The sequence below is a fragment of the Kogia breviceps genome, chromosome 2 (genome assembly GCF_026419965.1).
Source record: "Kogia breviceps isolate mKogBre1 chromosome 2, mKogBre1 haplotype 1, whole genome shotgun sequence".
Lineage (NCBI taxonomy): Eukaryota > Metazoa > Chordata > Mammalia > Artiodactyla > Physeteridae > Kogia > Kogia breviceps.
Window position 1 is genome coordinate 25453357 of NC_081311.1, and position 18627 is coordinate 25471983.

General features: G+C 48.1%; 1 protein-coding gene across 10 annotated transcripts in view; it reads left to right on the plus strand.

Annotated features, from left to right (window-relative positions):
• SH3PXD2A (SH3 and PX domains 2A) overlaps window positions 1-18627 on the plus strand; it is a 245703-nt gene that overhangs the window by 39445 nt on the left and 187631 nt on the right. For all 10 annotated transcript variants that reach the window (XR_010838836.1, XR_010838834.1, XR_010838833.1 and 7 more), the window contains exon 2: window positions 11820-11900. Coding sequence is in view for 5 of the 10 variants with exons in the window: in XM_067024745.1 (XP_066880846.1) it covers window positions 11820-11900 (81 nt within the window). In the remaining 5 variants the exon portion in view is untranslated. The remainder of the gene's footprint in view (window positions 1-11819; window positions 11901-18627) is intronic.

Genomic DNA, 18627 nt, shown 5'->3' on the forward strand with positions numbered 1-18627 from the left:
AGACGTAGTCAAAAGAAATAAAATAATAGAGAAATGTATAAAGTGAAACTTTTCGATTTCTCCTTAACCCAAGTAACCACGATTATCAGTTTGTTGCATTTTTCCAGATATGTAAAATGTACACGTATGTGCTCATGCACAAACCCCCATACACACCTCCCCTGAAATCTAACTGTATTGTATACATACTGTTTTGTAATCTGTTTTATTCTTTTCTCGATATACTGTGAACATTTTCCCTTAATGACACAGAAAGAGCCCCCTGATCTTTAACAGGTGTGTGAATCATGATTTATCTGACCATTTTTTAAATCAATAGGCAGCCAACATTCCTCATTTTTTGCTGTTCCAAACAGCACTGCATGTACATCTTTATGTATATAAACACACACACACACACACACACGGAGACACACACATCCACACACAGTTGTGTGGATAAATTGTTAGAGGTAAAATTGCTGAGTCAAAGGGAATGCTGGTTTGGGGCAGATATTGCCAAAATGCTCTCCAAAAAGATTGTTCCAGTCTACCCCATGAAACGAAATTCCTAGTGACAGCAATTCTCCTTGTGTCAAAAGTCGAGCTTTGCTGAGCACAGCAGAGAGGAAGGTGTGAGTGTGTCAGATGGCGGGGAGGAAAAGGTGGGGTCACTTCCCCTGCAGGCTGTGTGTGAAGGAGGCCGCTGGCCTCTGGCCTTGCCTGCCTGCTGTGTTTCCCAGGAAGAGGAAACCAAGCTGTGTGTGTTAACCTTTGCCTTGCTCCCCAGGGTGTGACGGGGGAACGGGGCATGGTCACAGGATGTGTGTGTCCAGGTCAGCAGGCCTGGGTCAGTCATTGATTTGGGAGTATGTGGGGCCAGAATCCTTCTTTCCAACCCTTTCCTAGTTCCTCTGGGCTGCGTCCAAGCCCCTTGGAAGCCCAGGAGCGTAATCCTTTCTGTGGTTTGGGAGAGGATACGTTTGTTTAAGGTCTCCAGGACTCTAGCTCCTGAATGTCAATATGCATCTAGAGTTTTTCTTAATTTCCACAGTAGGGAGAGCCTCCTTCCTCTAGCCTGGACACCCCGCCACCCTCTCTGGGTTCCTGGGCATTACCCAAGACATCCATGCCCACCGATTGCTGGGCCTCTCCATTGGAGCACCTGCTGATTCAAGGTGGTCAGACACATTTTCTCTGATAAGCTGGCTTGGGAACAGAGGGAGGTGGCAGGGCTGGAGGGAGGGGAGTACAAAGGTTCAACCACATGCCCTCAGGTACTCTAGAGAGCGAGCAGTGGGGACCACACTCAGAGCCCTAGAAACCACAGTGCCTTCCTTTCTTGACTCTGGGCTCATTGGTGTCTCCAGAAACTTCTAGGGAAGAGGCTAAAACTCCAAGAACGCAGAAGACTGTGCTAGGCACTTTGAAGGGGATGGTGGGGAAGAGAGGTGATGTTTATTGAGCAGCTACAGTGTCCCAGGCTCCGTGGTTGTGCTTTGCTTGCGTTCTCATTAATCTTCACAGTGAAGCAGGTGTTACCACCCCCACTTTATATCTGGGGAGTGGAGGCTCAGAGAGAGTAACAACTTTCCATGTAGTTGATCGGATTTTTTGTTTGTTTGTTTGTTTTGGCCACACCATGAGGCATGCGGGATCTTAGTTCCCCCACCAGGGATCGAACCCATGCCCCCTGCAGTGGAAGGGCGGAGTCTTAACCACTGGACCGCCAAGGAAGTCCCTAGCCAATCAGATTGATTCTAAACTGTGCAAAATAGAGTGCTGGTCCCCATAGAGGGCTCCTTACCCCCCTGCCTCAGGCTAGCCTCAGTGCTGACTGATGGGTCACCTACACCTGGAACAGCCAACTGACAAAGCAAATCCTTGTGGCAGGGGCTCTGCCTGACTCCAGGCAGTCTGGTGTAGCTATCAAAGAGGACGAAGTGGTCAGGCTACAGCAGTCAACACTGCATTTGAACCTGAGCTCCATCACCTGCCATGAGACCTCAGGTAGATCAGTTATTTCTTGAGGTCTCTTCATTTGTCAACTGGAGACAATAACAACACTTTCCTCACAGAATCAATGTAAGGATTAAGTGAGATCATCTGGATAAAGTGCTTAGCAAGGCCTGGAATGCAATAAGTGATCAATAAACAGATGTGGCTATTATTTTTGTTCCTAATGAAACCACTAGCTCCTGCATTTAAGAAAAAGGTTTGTAAAAAAACTGGCTCTTCCTGCTGTTTCTGTCCTAGTTCTGGTGACTGTAAGGACAGAGCTTCGACAGCTGAATCTCTCTTAAGGACCACATAGGGTTTGTAAATCCTGGGAGCTCCTACTTTGCACACTCATTTCCTGTCCAGGAAACATGAAAAAAAAAAAAAAAAAGAAGAAAAAAAGCCTCCGACCCCTAGGGGCTTGCTACAGCCCGTTCATCCTTTCAGCGGGGTACTACTGAGAATGGCCATTGTTTTCCCAGCCCTGGGCAGCACAGTTATTTTTGCTCTTCTACTTTCCCAGGCCAGGCTTGTTATTAGTAGTGGGATGTGTGTGTGCGTGTGTGTGTGTGTGTGTGTGTGTGTGTGTGTGTGTTACCCTGCCCGTCTGTCGTCTGTGTCCCTGTTTCTCACATCCTGCTCCCCTCCTACTCCTATTCCTGGTGTCATGATCCAAGTCTCAGGGCAAATGGAAAGAAGTCAGTTCACCCCCTCCCTCTTCCTGAGTATCTAAATAGCAAAGGTTCACTGGGCGCTTCCCATGTGCCAGGCCCTGTGCTGGGCGGCCCCATGTGCTTCATCACATTTAACGGGAAGATTCCTTTATAAACCACACGTTGCAGCTGAGGAGACCCTGACTCAGAAAGGCTAAGACGCATGCCCAAGCCCACACAGCAGAGAAATGTTGAAGCTAAAATTTAAATCCATCAAATGCTTTCAAAGCCGTCTTCCTCCTCCGTGATGCCAATGCTGCCTTTGGTCCTTTCTGAGCCTCACTTTTTGGCATCCCGTCACTCCATCTTATACTGTTTCCCTACTTGGTTTGTCAGTGTGAGTCTGGCTGCCGCAGCTGAGCTGTAAGAGCCTGGAGGTCGGGGACTTTGCCTCATCTTTAGAATGGCACAAAACCAGGCACCAGGCAAGCACTCACTCGACATTAGCTGGTTACTTCGTTCCTTCACTTACTAAGGGGACATTAAATGAGTGCGTCTTAGGTGTAAAGTGTCATGCTGGGCATGTTAGGATGCCATAATCTGCCTTCAGGGAGCTTGTGTTCTAATGGGGAGATACAGGGTTAGATCACAAATCTCACAACAGCCCCAAAGTGAAGTAACCACTGTTATCCCCATCTTGCAGAGGAATAAATGGAGGCACCAGCAATATGGAAGTCTCCTCCAAACCCTCTCTTGCCTATGCATTGCCCTCAAAATTAAATAAACAATCGAGGCCCATGATTCATGCAAACGATGGCAGGCACTGAGTGAGATGAGAACCGACTAAACACTCTTGAAGGTGTTTGATACAGTTTAAGAGCCTGCTGAGTATCCCCTCCTCCAAATCCCCTTAAAAGCCCCTTTTCCAAACGCAAATCGAAACCACAATGAGGTATCACTCCACACCTGTCAGAATGTCTATTATCAAAAAGACAACAAATAAGTGTTGGCGAGGATGTGGAGAGACAGGAACACCTCATGCATAGTTGGTGGGGATGTAAATTGGTGCAGCCACTTTGGAAAGCAGTGTGGAGGTTCCTCAAAAAAATTTAAAATAGAGCTACCATATGATCCAGCAATTCCACTTCTGGGTATTTATCTGAAGAAAACGAAAACAGTAATTAGAAAAGATACATGCACCCTCATGTTCATTGCGGCATCATTTACAATAGCCAAGATAGGGAAGCAACCTAAGTGCCTATCAACAGATGACTGATAAAGAATATGTTTTATATATAAATACACACACACACACACACACACACACACACACATACACACATACATATATATAAAATGGAATGTTACTCAGCCATAAAGAGAATGAAAAAATATATATTATATGAATAAATATATAATGTAAGTTAATGTAATATATATTGGGTTTCCGTATGATGTTACGGAAAAACCCGAACGAACCCTTTGGCCAACCCTGTATTTACTCAGCCATAAAGAGGATGAAAAGGAAATCTTACCATTTGTGACAAGATGGATGGATCTAGTGGGTATTATGCTAAGTGAAATAAGATGGAGAAAGACAAATACTGTATGATTTCACTTATATGTGGAATCTAAAAAACAAACAAAACAATGAACAAACAACAGAAACAGAGTCATAGATACAGAAAACAGACAGGTGGTTGCCAGAGGGGAGGGGAGGGGGTGGGGGGAGGAGAGAAATAGGTGAGATTAAGAAGTACAAACTTTCAGCTACAAAATAAATGAGTCACAGGTATGAAATTACAGCACAGTAAGTATAGTCAATAATTGTGTAATACCTTTGTATGCTGACAGATGGTAACTAGACTTATCGTGGTGATAATTTTGAAATGTGTAGAAATATCGAATCACTGTATTGTGTACCAGGAAGTAAAATAATGTTGTAGGTCAATTATACTTCATAAACAAACAAACTCATAGAAAAAGAGATCAGATTTCTGGTTACCAGAGGAGGGTAGGTGGAGGGGGAATTGGATGAAAGGTACAAATTCCCAGTTATAAGATAAAATAAGTACTAGTGATATAGTGTGGGACATGATAAATATAATTAACACAGCTGTACGTTTTATATGAAGGTTAAGAGTAAATCCTGAGTTCTCATCACAAGGAAAAACATTTTCTATTTCTTTGATATTATATCCATGTTACATGATGGATGTTCACTACACTTACTGTGGCAGTCATTTCATGATGTATCTAAGTCAAATCATTAGGCCGTACACCTTAAATTTATACCGCGTTGTATGTCAATTATATCTCAATGAAACTGGAAGGAAAAAAGCTCTTTCCCCAGATGAGAACCATTTGACGCAGGCATCTGTGTCTGGAGGTGATTGGTGGAGCGTGGTTCTGGGAGGAGCCTTGTGCTGGCCACACACCCTGTCTCTGGCAGAGCCTTTCTGAGGTTTGCTTCTGCTGCATTTGCTGTGACTGCTCCATAAACATGAGGTCCGGAGGGAGCCTGAATAGGATGCTCTGAGGTCTGAAAGGCTCCACCACCTGGTCATTAACGCTGTAGTGAATCTGTGTGTGTGTGTGTGTGTGTGCTGGGGTGGAGGTTACCCCCCAAGTCCAGACTTCTAAGTGCTGCTTGTTCCTCAAATTTGCAGTGTCACTACCCTTCCCACCCCAAGAACAATCACCCAGCCCAGAGGAAGTGTCAGAATTTTAAAGGACCACACCCCGAGGGTGCTCAGAAACTTTATCCAGGTGGCCACAGGCCATTGAACTTAATTTTGCTGGCAGGGTTTTGGGCTGCCAAAGACCTTTGCACTGAACTGGATGTATTTTATATTCTGCCCCTTGGCCACCGGGGCTTTGCTTCTGGAGTGGGGGGCAATCCCCAAGTGTTGCTGCTAGCGACCTCTTTGGTTCTTCAAACCCAATGGATTTTCACTCATTAGCCAGCCAGTGATATTTCAGTGTGCCCAGCGGACTGGCAGGCCCAGGGCACCTCAGGGGGTCAGGGAACACAGTTGCTGCCCATGGGGAGACCTGGGAGGACATAGTGACCCACATGAAATAGACAGGGACACAGCATGTATCCAGTGCTGGGTCATTCTGAGCCAACAATTAGTAAACAAAGGCAGATCTAATAACTGGCTAGTTGTGAAAAACAGACTATGAGCACCACAGGAGATGGCCCCAGACTTGCTAGGCTGGTGGGCCCAGGTCAGATGATGAAATCTGGGGAGCTTTCAATGTGGGTGCAGCCAAGTGTTGTCAAGATGGGTCTTTGATACTGGGGCCCCTGCTGCTTATTGGTGGGGGCGTCAGCGGGCCCCAGCAGGGAGGAGAAGGGGCATCAGCCCACCATTAGTGGAGCCACTTGCTCTGGGAGCAGCAGCCCTGGGGTCCTCTGCCCTGCTGGGTGGTCTGCATCTTGAGGATCAGCCCAGCCTAATTTGGGACTCCCCTGCCCGTGATAGGACAGTACATGGGGCCATTTGAATAGAAGGTTAGAGCCTTGTTGGTACCTTAGGGCTGCCATCATCTTCTTGGGGAAGAACGTGATGAACTTCTCCAGTAGGAAGCCAGAGCAGCGATCATGTCCCTAAATGTAAACTCCCCTTTACTGGCTGTTGGAAGTGTTCATTCAGACTTCTGAACAGTCCATCCCAAACATTAAGCATCCCTCCAACTAGAAGATTTGGGAAAGTTGAGGAGCTGGGTCCTGAGAAGATACCATAACCTCAAGGGCCCTGGAAAGCACTGACAGCCTACCCAGGGGACAAGGTGCTGTGTCCTGGCCAGAACCATTCTGTATGCATTAGAAAGAGGTGCTCCTTTATCTGTGTGCCTGCAGCCTGGAGCCAGGGTGCACAGTTTGGTATGCAGAGGATAGGCTAGATTTCGACCCCTACTTGTCCAGGGCAGTCTCTGGACAGTGAGCAACTTATACAACTATATGCGATGGCCCTAGTCCTAGCCAACTGGTCCCACCCTGTGTTGCTGTGAGCCAGTGAAGGAAGATTGTCATTGAGTTTCCATTTGGCCTGGGGCCGGGGCAGCTGGCAGGGGTCCAGGGGATAAAGGCCTCCTTAGTAAACTGAGCCACAGTGCCACAAAGATAGAGGATTTCCCCCACGGTTCCTAACTCCTTGTCTCTAACTGTACTTTTCATCAGTACAGGGAGCGATGGGTACTTACTGGCACTTTCTAATTAAACAGGGGCAGGTCCCAGGCCTTCTAGGAATGATGAGGCTGTAAATTTGGGTCGTTAATTGGTCACAGCCCAGACCTGATCATGGACCTCCTTCCATGGAAACTGGGCTGGGCTTCATTCTCAGTGCTCTGGCGATGAGCTGCGGGCCTGATTTGCATCAAGGCCACTTCCTTGTTGAAAGGAGCAGGACTTGGAAGCCTCAGAAGCCTCAGCATTTCTGGGCCTGATGAGCTGAGCAGATGGGAGGCAGCCCAAGATGGCCTTGGAATGGGTGGGCTGGCGGGACCGAGGCGTCGTGCAGTTTCTGTAGTTGTGTCTGTGCTGGAGACCCTCGGAAGAGGGTGAGTGTGGCAGGTGAACTTGAGACTCTGGGGCTTCCTCTCCGGGGGAGGCTGGATGCAATTTCTAGATGCTTGCCATCTGCCTGAAGTGACCAGAGATGGGGTAATAGAATCCATGAGTTTTTAAAATCCAGAAGGAAGGGAAACTCCACCCAGGAAATGTAACTCCAAGTAAAGCGTGTGGAAGCAGGGTGTTTAATTGCAAACCTTTCTTGGAACCAGCTGCTGGGTAACGTTATCTTGGTCGCTCCTGCAGCCAGAGGAGAGTTTATCTGGGCCCCTGACGTAGCCCGGTAAATAGAGCTGGCTTTCTCCAGTGACCTCTGCCCTGTGCCCCTTGCCCTCCACCTGCTCTTTCTCTGCGGTTTATCGCTAGGGGCTCCAGCACAGCCAGCTCAGGGAGGCTTGAGAAACTCTGATGTGGGGATGGGGGAGTGTGAGTCGGGCTGGAATTTTGTGTTATCATTTGCTCATCTGGAGTGATCATCTAGGATGGTCAAGGTTTGGAAGAAAGCAGACAAGAGTACAGCCCAGGTGAGGGAAAGGGGCCTGGAGGTTGTCCACAGATCCTCTGGGCTTACCTCCTGGGAAGTCTCTGACCATTTCCTCAACTCAGGCTTTACACCGTTTTTCCAGGAGGGTAGTCTGGGTGTGGGGCTGGGAGGCTCTGGCAAATCGCAGAGGTTTGGGAGAACCAGGGGGCAGAGGCTCATTTCGCCACCCTGACATGTAAGTCACCAGAGGCCTGTCTTCCCTGTGGGTTCAGGTCAAGTGTTAGATAGTGACAATGCCCTGTGACTCTTCAACTGTTTTCAATAGTAAAGGAAGAAGGACTTTTCTAGGGCAGGTGTATGCTGATCATGTGCTGGTTAGTCCTAGACTAGGAATTAGGAGGTCTGGGTTCCTGTCCCAGGTCCACCACTAACGGGGTGAGCACACCTGCAATGAAACCAACATAGTGGATCAGGCCCCGGATCCCTGAAGGCTGTGCCCATAGAATAGAGGAAGAGCCTGAGGGTCTGAGAGGCAGAGCTGAGGTCTCACAGCCAATGATAAGGAAGGTCCTAAGAGTGAAACCCGAGAGTGGCTGACTCCAGGCTCTGTGCCTTTTCCTTGGCAAATTGCCATCCTCGGTCCTAGGTTCCTCCTCTGCAAAAGGAGAGGCCTCCCAGCTGCCAGAGGCAGTGAGCCTGTGATTAATTCTCCCTGGGAGGTGAAGGGAAGCCCCTAATTACTAGAGAGGATGGAGCATGGGTCATGTTAAGCCCCAGTTAAGCCCTTCCTCTGGGTCCCACTTGGTTGGCCAGGGAGAAAGACTACTGTCTAATGGCCTGCGAGCGAGTGCAGGCTCTCTCCCGAGAGGGCTCGGTCACTTGGGGCCTCCCTACGGTGCATCTGCCTGGGCAGGGGTCAGGAAGGCAGCACTTGTCGTGCACAGCATCTGTGGGAAGGGGAGATGCAGGTGGGAGGGGAGATGTAGCTGGCAGGATTTGGGAGTCAAGGAGCTGGGGATCAGCAGGGGGGATGGGGTGGGCTATAACCCCTGTGAGAAACCTCAGAGCATCCTGCCACAGTCGGTGAAGCCAATTGTGTATGAGAGTTTCCTCTGTGCCTGTCTGGTTTTGTAGCATTCTTAACCGTTGACCTCTGTCTGGGCCAAGTTCTGTCTCTTCTTGGTCTCAGGCTCTCAGAATTAGCCTTCCTCCCCCATATTCCTCAAGGGTTGTACAGACTTTTCAGATTACCCAAAACTTTATTTTCAAAACTGCCATTCAGTCCTCATCAAGTAGTTTGATTAAATATCCCCACTCCTGAATTTATGTAAAGGGAGACAGTCCATTGTGGTTAGAGCATAGGGATTAGACTCAGCTGGACCTAGGTTCAATCCTTTGCTCTGTATTTTCCTAGCTGTGTGGCCCTGGGCAAGTTATTTGGCTTCTCTGAACCTCACCTTCCTCTTGTGCAAAATGGGAATGACAATGGTAGCTACCTCTTGGGCTGAAGATTAAATGAGCTAATGCATATGAGTGCTTTACACTGTGCTGACACATAGTAACCATTACCTAAATGGTTTCTACAATTTATTGTGTGAGATATATGTTTATATATGATATAAAGCAAAGCATATCCCTGTATAGTTACTTATGTCAGTTTATTTTGGGCTTGTGAGGATAGGGATGGCCTTTTCACTTTATGGTCCTTCTTAACTGGGATCACATAAAACATGTCATATCATAAATACCCCATTTCAGGGTGGCAACACTCAGCTGTATTTGCTTTGCTTTATGGCGCTCTCCTTGGGTGTGTTTCAGAACAAACACTCCACATGGCACGAGGCTGACTCTGTGACTTAGAGATCGGAGGGGAGAAGGGCCTAGATTCAGATCTCATTTCTTTGGCTGTTCACTGAGCAGCCAAACATAAAGCCTTATACTCCTGTGTGCAGAACCCTTGCTATGAAGTAAATGTTCGTGCCTTCCCCCTCCCCTCCCCAAATCCACATGTTGAAGCCCAGATCCCCAGTATGATGCTGTCTGAGGTGGGGCCTTTGGAAAGTAATTAGGTTCAGGTGAGGTCACAAGGATGGAGCCCCAATGATGGGATTAGTGCCCTTACAAGAAGAGGAAGAAACTAGAGCTCACTCTGTCTTCAGCATGTGAAGACACAACAGAAGTCGGCCATCTGCAAGCCAGGAGGAAGGTTCCACCAGGAACCTTGATCTGGCACTTCCAGCTTCCATGACTGTGGGAAAAAAATGTTGTTGTCCAAGTCACCCATCTATGCAATTATGTTTTAGCAGCCCGAGCAGACCAAGAGAGCCCTGCTCCAGGCATGTGGTGAAGTCAGCCAATGTGATACCAAGGTTTCCAAATGCTCCTTCTCTTTGCTGATGTTCCCTCCTCACAGTGGCTGCGACCCTGACCTCTCTGGCCACTTTGTTCTCCTCTCTGATGGAGTCCCCTCAGACCTCCTGAATCAGAATCGCTAGGCAGAGTCCCGGGAATATGGGTTTTTAGGGAGGTCCGCAGGTGATTCTGGTGGATGGGGCATCCTGGCAGGGGAACCAGTGCTGTGACCTACAGCAGCTCATTCTCCTCTGAGGGAGGAAGCAGGTGGAGGTCTCGCCCGCATCTTAACCCTGGGTCGCCCTCCCTTAACGCTGTGCTTGGAGACATCACAACAGGCACTGTGGGGGAGTTCAGCGGAGTAGCCCTGAGGTTGTGTGAGGGGACCCTCCCTCTAACTGAAGCCTTTCCCAGGAAGGCATGTCTTTGGTGTGAGTTCAGATAAGAGGGACAGAAATGGTGGGAAAAATAGGACAGATTGTGTGGGCCTGGGACTTTCTCCTTCTCCAGTTTGGAGTCCCACCCACCTCCTGGGCTAGGTGGGCCTTCCAGAGTGGCCTGAGGCAGTAGTCCAGAGCCTGACTGAGCACTGGGAACTGGGGTGACATTGTGAATGGGGTCCTGAAATGCCTTCATTTCAGAAAAGTTTACAAATCTTCCATGTGCTAATTTCTCTCCTGTAAGTCTACCTCTCATCCAGAAGGTCAGTTTGGTTGTTCAATGGAGCAGAATGGTTTCTGAGCACCCACTCAGTGCCAGATGCAGAGCTAAGACTTAGGGACACTGGGACGAACCACACATCTCCGAAATGCTTACAGTCTCCTGAAGTGGGTTCAGAGTGTGTTCTGAGGATCGACCGTGGCAGAATGACCTGGAGTATTTTTTTTAAAACATAGAAGCCCAATTCCAACAAATGTACCACTCTGGTGAGGGATGTTAGTAATGGGAGAGGCTGTGCATGTGTGTAGGCAGGGATATATGGGAAACCTCTGTACCTTCTGCTCAGTTTTTCTGTGAACCTAAAACTGCTCTATAAAAATTGTTAAAAAAAAATAAAATGTAGATGCCTGATCCTCCAAAACACAGGTCTACTTATGCAGAATTTCACAGGGTGGGGTCCTGACATCTGCAATTTTGGAAGGCCCTTTGCAGAATCTCATTCACCATAAAGTTTGAGAACCAGCTGAAGAAAGCTACTTAAATTTTTAAACAACCCCAAATTTATGTTCATTGTATAAAATACACATAAACAAGAAGAAGAGAATTAAAACCACTTGTAACCCTATCCTCCTAAGATAATCATCCTTAGCATTTTATTGAATACCCTTCTAGGTGTGTGTGTGTGTGTGTGTGTGTGTGTGTGTGTATTTAGACACAAGTGTAGCATCCATGTGTACCTGACACTGTGCTAAAGCCCTGGGGACTGGGCTTCCCTGGTGGCGCAGTGGTTGAGAATCCGCCTGCCGATGCAGGAGACACGGGTTCGTGCCCTGGTCCGGGAAGATCCCACATGCCGCGGAGCAACTAAGCCCATGAGCCATGGCCGCTGGGCCTGCGCATCCGGAGCCTGTGCTCCGCAACAGGAGAGGCCACAACAGTGAGAGGCCCGCGTACCGCAAAAAAAGAAAAAAAAAAAAAAAAAAAAAGCCCTGGGGACAAAGATGAGAAAATGAATGGTCCTGGCGTGGAACACCCACAGTCATGTTAAATGATGCCTGGCACAGCTTGAGGCCCTGCTTTAGTCACCCGCTCACCTGCTCTTATCTTTTCCCCACAGGTATACATCATTAACGTGACCTGGTCCGACTCCACGTCCCAGACCATCTACCGGAGGTACAGCAAGTTCTTTGACCTGCAGGTGAGTGGGTCTGAGCTCAGATGGTACCTGGTTCCACATGAAGTGGCCTGAGTATCTGGTGGGTTGGCCTCTCTCACGTCCTCACTCATCCAGAGAATCCCCTTCGCAAGCTCTCAGGGTCAGAGTCTAGGCAGAGCAGAGGGACAGAAGAGGGAACCCCGGTGGTCAAGCTGGGTTGGGCTCAGTCTTGGATGATGCAGGCAGATACTTGGGGCTTTGTCGGCTTCCTCAGATGGTCTTAACAGTCATGTTTTGTCACCCTTCTTCGTCTGGAGAAAGGCGGGAGGTTGGCTGTGGGTGCTGTGTACTTGAGCAGACATGTGTCTGTAAACATCCAGGGTGAGACACAAGGCACCACATCATTGCAGGCAAAAAAAAGCAAACACACAGAAAAGACTGAAACAGAAAATAAGCAGTTTCTTGAACTACAGACACAAATGGAGCATACCACTGTGTCTGTCTAACCAAATAAGGCTCTTATCTCCCTGTTTGTACAAGTGTATGATATGTGTGTCTCTCTAACATACCCAGGCATGTCACACAGGGGGATGGTAGCATGGATCCACAACTCCATTGTAGACACCTCCCTTGATTAGGCCTCTTTAGGTTACAAGTAATAGTTTTACACTCATACTGGCTTAGACATAAAGGAGACTTGGTTGGAAGGATATACCAGGGAAGCTTATGCGGTCAACCAGATGGTAGAAAGGGGAGAGAGGCAGTGGCTTCAGGAACACCTGAAACCAGGGCTGTTCTCCCTCGGTCTTGTCTTGGCTTCTCTCTGGGTACTGTCATCAATAGTTCGGCTGTCAGTAGCTCCCAAATTTCATATCTTGTGGTTCCCAACAGCAGAGAGACTGACTCTCTCCCAGTTCCAAATTGAAAAATCCCAGGCAAGACTCTGATTGGCCTGACTTGGGTCAGGTGCCCTCTCTGCACTAATCACTACAGTCTAGGGAAAACAGACATGAACACAGACATGACCACTAGGGGGCCCACCCCTGTTTATCAGAGGCAGGCACCAGACAAGGCAGAATCATTGAGAGTTGGGCAGCAACCCTTCCTATACCAGGAAGGGAAAGCTGAGCGGGTCTAGATTCTTCCCTAGGGCTATGAGCCTGGTTTAGGCCTATAAAAACACAAAGAAGAGACATCCACTTCTGGCCCTCACAACCAAGGTCCACTTCTTCCTTTGCAGCCTCTGGTGGTGTGTCATCTTGGAGAGGCCAGGCTTGCATGTTTGCCTCCAAGTACCTGACTTTATCCCACTGTCTTTATGGCTCTATCTATGAGATGAGCCAAAGGTGAGCTAGCTCCCTGCATTACAAATCCTCTCTTAATCTAACAATATGGGATTGAAAGCCACACCTTACCCTCCTGCCTTCTTCCTCTTCCCCCATCAACTCCTGTCCAGTCTCCTCGTGTCCTTCCGGTGTAAACTGTTGGGATTTGCTGATACCCCATCAATGGGGGTAGTGTGCTGGACAGGAAATGATCACTTAGTTGGGGAGAGGGAACCCTGAAAGGACTCATTGATGAGCCAGAGGGAAACTCTCAAATCAGAACTTTTCTTCCCCCTCTTTTCTGTTCTATTCCCCTACGCCCTCCCTAGTTACAGAATCTCACAGGAAAGGAATGCTGCTCCCCCCACTTCTCCCTTGCCTGGAGGGCTCATTTCCTGTGCGTTGAGAGGGGACACACGGCATTAAGCAGCTTGTACGATGCGCTGGCCCTAGTCATGAGCATGGCCAGGTCTGACCACGTGGGTCATTGTCACCCTGTAGATACAGTTTGGAAAGGAGTTGGGATGGTTCTTTGGAATTTAACCTTTCAACCAAGCATTTTGGGAACCCATTTTTCAGAACTTGACATGATGACTTGTAGTGGCCTTCATTTTAGAAAGCCTTTCTTATTTATCAGGATCTCTGATTTTAATATGGCATTCCTATAGAGGAAGAACAAATAGCATTGCTAATTCCGTCTCTGGTCACTCGTGGCGCTCAGAACTCAGCTTGGAGCTTAGGCACTGGGGATACATTGCCTGGGACCAGTTACTGGCTCTGTCACTCTGTAACTCCAGAGAGGTTCCTTCCTTAGCTTCTCCATTTTCTCATCTGTAGAATGAAGGTTCAAATGGTACCCACCCAGTAGGATTGTTGTGAGGATGAAATGAGCAAATCTATGTTTTCGCCGACACGTGGTTGTCTAGTGAGTTACTTGGTGTTAACAGGTGACAAGGATGCTGGACTGCCTGGCTGAAGGGTCTGGGGGCTTAGTACCTCCTGTCATGGTGTGGCCTTCTTATTTTCATCCCTTGGCTTCACTCTGCTGAGTTGCTGCTCAGTGCCCAGGCCTGTGTCAGAGCGTTCAGAGTCCCACAGGCTCTCTCTGGAGCTTGCCACTGGGACAGGACGGAGTGAGTTGGGAGTAGGGGTGTGACCCGTACAGCGCTATTCTCAGAATCCTTTTGCTCCTCCCCTTTTGGGCTGAGGCCCACCCTGGAACCCTGGAAGTACTGCGCCTCCGACTAAGCCAGCCCGGGGAAAGCTCCCTAACTGGCTTTACTAACTCATGGTTATGGGCTTTCTGGGGACTGTAAACTTTTTTTTGGTGTAAGTATATCCCATATATTGCAGGAGATATACTGAAAAGTTATTCATTGGGACTTCCTTGGCGGTCCAGTGGTTAAAAATCTGTGCTTCCACTGCAGGGAGCACGGGTTTGATCCCTGGTCAGGGGAACTAAGATCCCGTATGCCACGTGGTGCAGCCAAAAAAATTTTTTTTAACTTATTCATTGTTTATTTGAAATTCATGTTTTATCCTTTGTCCTGTATTTTTCACTTGCTAAATCTGGCAGCCTTAGCCTGGCTGTGCATGGCAAGGGTGGAAGTATAAAGATGAGGAAGCCAGGCTGTCTCGCGGTAAGAGTGAATTGGCCTTTGCTAAGGCCTCCACCGCATTTGCACTTTTGCAGGGCAGAAGTGGCACAGGCGGAGGGACACTCATTTGAGAAGGACAAGGTCCCTTCCTTCTAGGAGTCTGTATCTAGTGGGGAAATAGACTTTTAAGCAATTTAGTCCACATAGATGAAATAAATACTAGATTGAGGTACAAGTAACATGCCAGGGGATGAAGAGGAAGGAAAGAGCATCCTTCTTGGGAGAGGGCAACTAAGAAGATGCCCATATATTTTTTTAATTAATTAATTAATTAATTAATTAGGTTTTTTTTGTGGTACGCGGGCCTTTCACTGTTGTGGCCTCTCCCGTTGCGGAGCACAGGGTCCCGATGCACAGGCTCAGCGGCCATGGCTCACGGGCCCAGCTACTCCACAGCATGTGGGATCTTTCTGGACCGGGGCACGAACCTGTCCATGTCCCTGCATCAGCAGGCAGATTCTCAACCACTGCGCCACCAGGGAAGCCCAATTTATTTATTTTTATTTATTTTTGGCTGCACTGGATCTTTGTTACTACGCACGGGCTTTCTCTAGTTGTGGCGAGCGGGGGCTCCTCTTTGCTGTGGTGCACGGGCTTCTCATTGCGGTGGCTTCTCTTGTTGCGGAGCACAGGCTCTAGGCACACAGGCTTCAGTAGTTGTGGCACATGGGCTCAGTAGTTGTGGCTCGCGGGCTCTAGAACGCAGGCTCGGTAGTTGTGAGGCACAGGCTTAGTTGCTCCGCGGCATGTGGAATCTTCCCGGACCAGGGCTCCAACCCGTGTCCCCTGCCTTGGCAGGTGTATTCTTAACCACTGCATCACCAGAGAAGCCCTGCCCATATGGTTTTGATTGGTGACAGTGGCCTAGAGTGATATAGCCACCACCCCCACTCCAGTTTGAGGGGATTTGGTTGCTTTTTGAGATTTATAGTTATCGAGGTAAAGTATGTCCCTAACTTATTTCTTAGTTTGTTCGTTCATTTATGTGTCCTTGTCTGCCTCCTCTCCATCTGCCTGTCCATCTGTCCATCTGCCCATCTATCCATCCATCCATCCATCCATCCCAGTCTATCCAATCTTAAGTGCCTGCCTTCTGTGTCCCAGGAAGGATGCCAGGCTCTGGGTGGAGATTTATTGGTGAGCAAAAGCAGATCTGGTTACTGCTTTTATGGGACTTACAGCTTAATGAGGAAAGACAGATTTTAGTTTAAAAATGTATATACATATTATTTTATATGATTCCAAATGCTACAGAGAGAAGCACCATAGACATATTATAGGGAAACCTTATACTCTGGTATCAGAGCAGACTTCCCTGAAGAAGTAAGTTTATCTGACAGACCAATGAGTTATTTTATTTTATTTTATTTTAGGGGCTCAGGGTTTCTTTTGTGCGTCTTTCCAGACAAGCATGAATGTACATATACAATTCTAATAACCCACTTGGTGATTCACACCCCCCTGAAATCCTTCCAAAGGCACTAGGATAAGACCCTCTACTCTGCCCAAAACCTTCTTCTCTTCTCATGTTTCTTCCTTGAGACTTCAGACCCAGTGGTTCTGCCACCTTCTCACTCAAGGGGCTGGGAATCCAGCCCCTCTTCCCAACCCCTGGGAAGCAACAGGTATGGAACCTTTAGACTTGTGCTATCCAATTCAGTAAGCCACCAGTCACATGTGGCTAGTTACGTTTACATTTAAGTTAATTTAAAAATTTGAAGATCAAATTTTAAAAATTCAGTTAAGTTCAATTAATTTTTTTTTAATGAAATGAAATTTAGTTTCTTCATCATACTTGCTGCACTGCAAGTGCCCAAGAGCCACAGTGGCTGATGGCTACATACCAAGCAGATACAGAACATTTCTACCATCACAGGAAGTTCTATTGGACTGTGCTGCCTCTGACCATTGGGGACACACAGCAGGCTCGATCTGGCTTTATGCCCACCCCAGTGCGCTCTGCCACCTCCCAGGCCCTCCCCAGTTGTCCTCTAACATCTTCCAGGGCCCCTGCGGCAGGAGGGGGACTGTATTCCACCGTGATTTGCCCCATCCATAGAGCAATTCAAATTCAACAGCTCTTCCAAACACCTCTTCTGGAAACCAGGTCAGTTACTAGAAAGGGCTTCTAAGGGCATTTCAGATGTCAAGCTGGGAACAGGGAAAGGAGAGGCTCTAGGTCTCCAAGTGGAAATTGGTTTCTTCTAAAAATAATCCACCACTCAGCCCTATCTGACCAAGAAAGGGACCTGTCCCAGAGGGAGCTGGCAGGGACAAGGTCTGATATTGAGGCCTGTTTAGTTATAAAGAGTTTGGATTACTTGGAGGTGGAGTTAAGGGGAGAAGGAACAGGGAAAAGGACCGCAGATGCTCTTAAGTTGCCTTCTCTTTGGCACTGGACCACATTTCCAGCCTCTGTAAATTTCCTTGCACAGCTCCTTCACTGTTAAGTGTCTCCCCCAAGGCCTGGCCCCACCAAGGAAGGACCGGAAGGCTCTCTGAAGCTCCGGCTCCATCAAAGGTTGTTTCACAATCTGACCTACCAGGCGCTGGGATGCAGTAATTGCTCTGCAAACATTGCCTCCATAGTGCTGCTGGCCCTTTAGTCTGAACTCTGGCCAGTGAGTGCATAGGGTCAATATTTGATCAGAGCTGGGAGAGGCCCTTTAGCCTCCCCCATGCTGCTTGGAAGATAAGAGTTAAGAAGGCTGTTCAGGTTTGCTCATTTGTTCTAAAGGGCTTAACCTATTTTGAAGAGCTTTTATGTCTCTTCCTTATTCATCTCTCCAGCGTCTCCACCCACTTACCCACCCAGGGTCACACTCACTTTTCAGCTCTCAAATAGCCAGGCTTATGATGGGTGAACAAAACTATAATCTGCGAATTGTTAATAACCAACCTTAAGAGGGATGTGTATGTGTATGTGGGCGTGTTCTGATGTAATATATGGAGAGTTACAGGATCACAGCATTTTTATAATTAGAAGAGTTCTACTCCCAGTCCCTCATTGCAGGTAAACATCTGTGTTCATTTTTCTATTCCTTAAATTTATACGAGCTTTAGTTTGGTTTGATGTCCAGAGCAGGCCTCGGCTCAGGTCAAACTGGGGTGATCCTGGTGTGTGCAGGGATCAACCTGAGAGTAGAAGAGGGGTCTGGGGGAGGTGTCTTTCCTGCAGGCTCTGTCTTTTATTTTTATTATTATTATTATTATTTTGGCGGTACGCGGGCCTCTCCCGTTGCGGAGCACAGGCTCCGGACGCACAGGCTCAGCGGCCATGGCTCACGGGCCCAGCCGCTCCGCGGCATGTGGGATCTTCCCGGACCGGGGCACAAACCCACGTCCCCCCCGCATCGGCAGGCGGACTGTCGACCACTGCGCCACCAGGGAAGCCCCCAGGCTCTGTCTTTTAATCATCAAGGCAAGCTCTGTGTTGTTTGAGATCATTGACCCTAGACTGAAGCCTGGGGGAGGTAACTTGCCAAGTTCTAAGAACAATTTTGTACCAAGGATTCTAGAGTCCCAGCACATGGTGTGGCAGTTCTGGTGCCAGCAGTGCAATAAACTGAGGGTCATTGTGATCGCTCACATGCCCTGGACAGACAAGAACATTGGCCTTGACTGAGGTCAGTCCCCAGTCCCAGGAAGCCTCCTATTGTTTGCCGTGGCAAAAATGGGAAACATAGAGGATGGCTAAGTAAGCTGTTGTCTCGTACCACTTTGTACAACAGTCAAAACCACAGAGACTGATCTGTCCCATGGATGGAGCTCTAAGAAATGTTAATG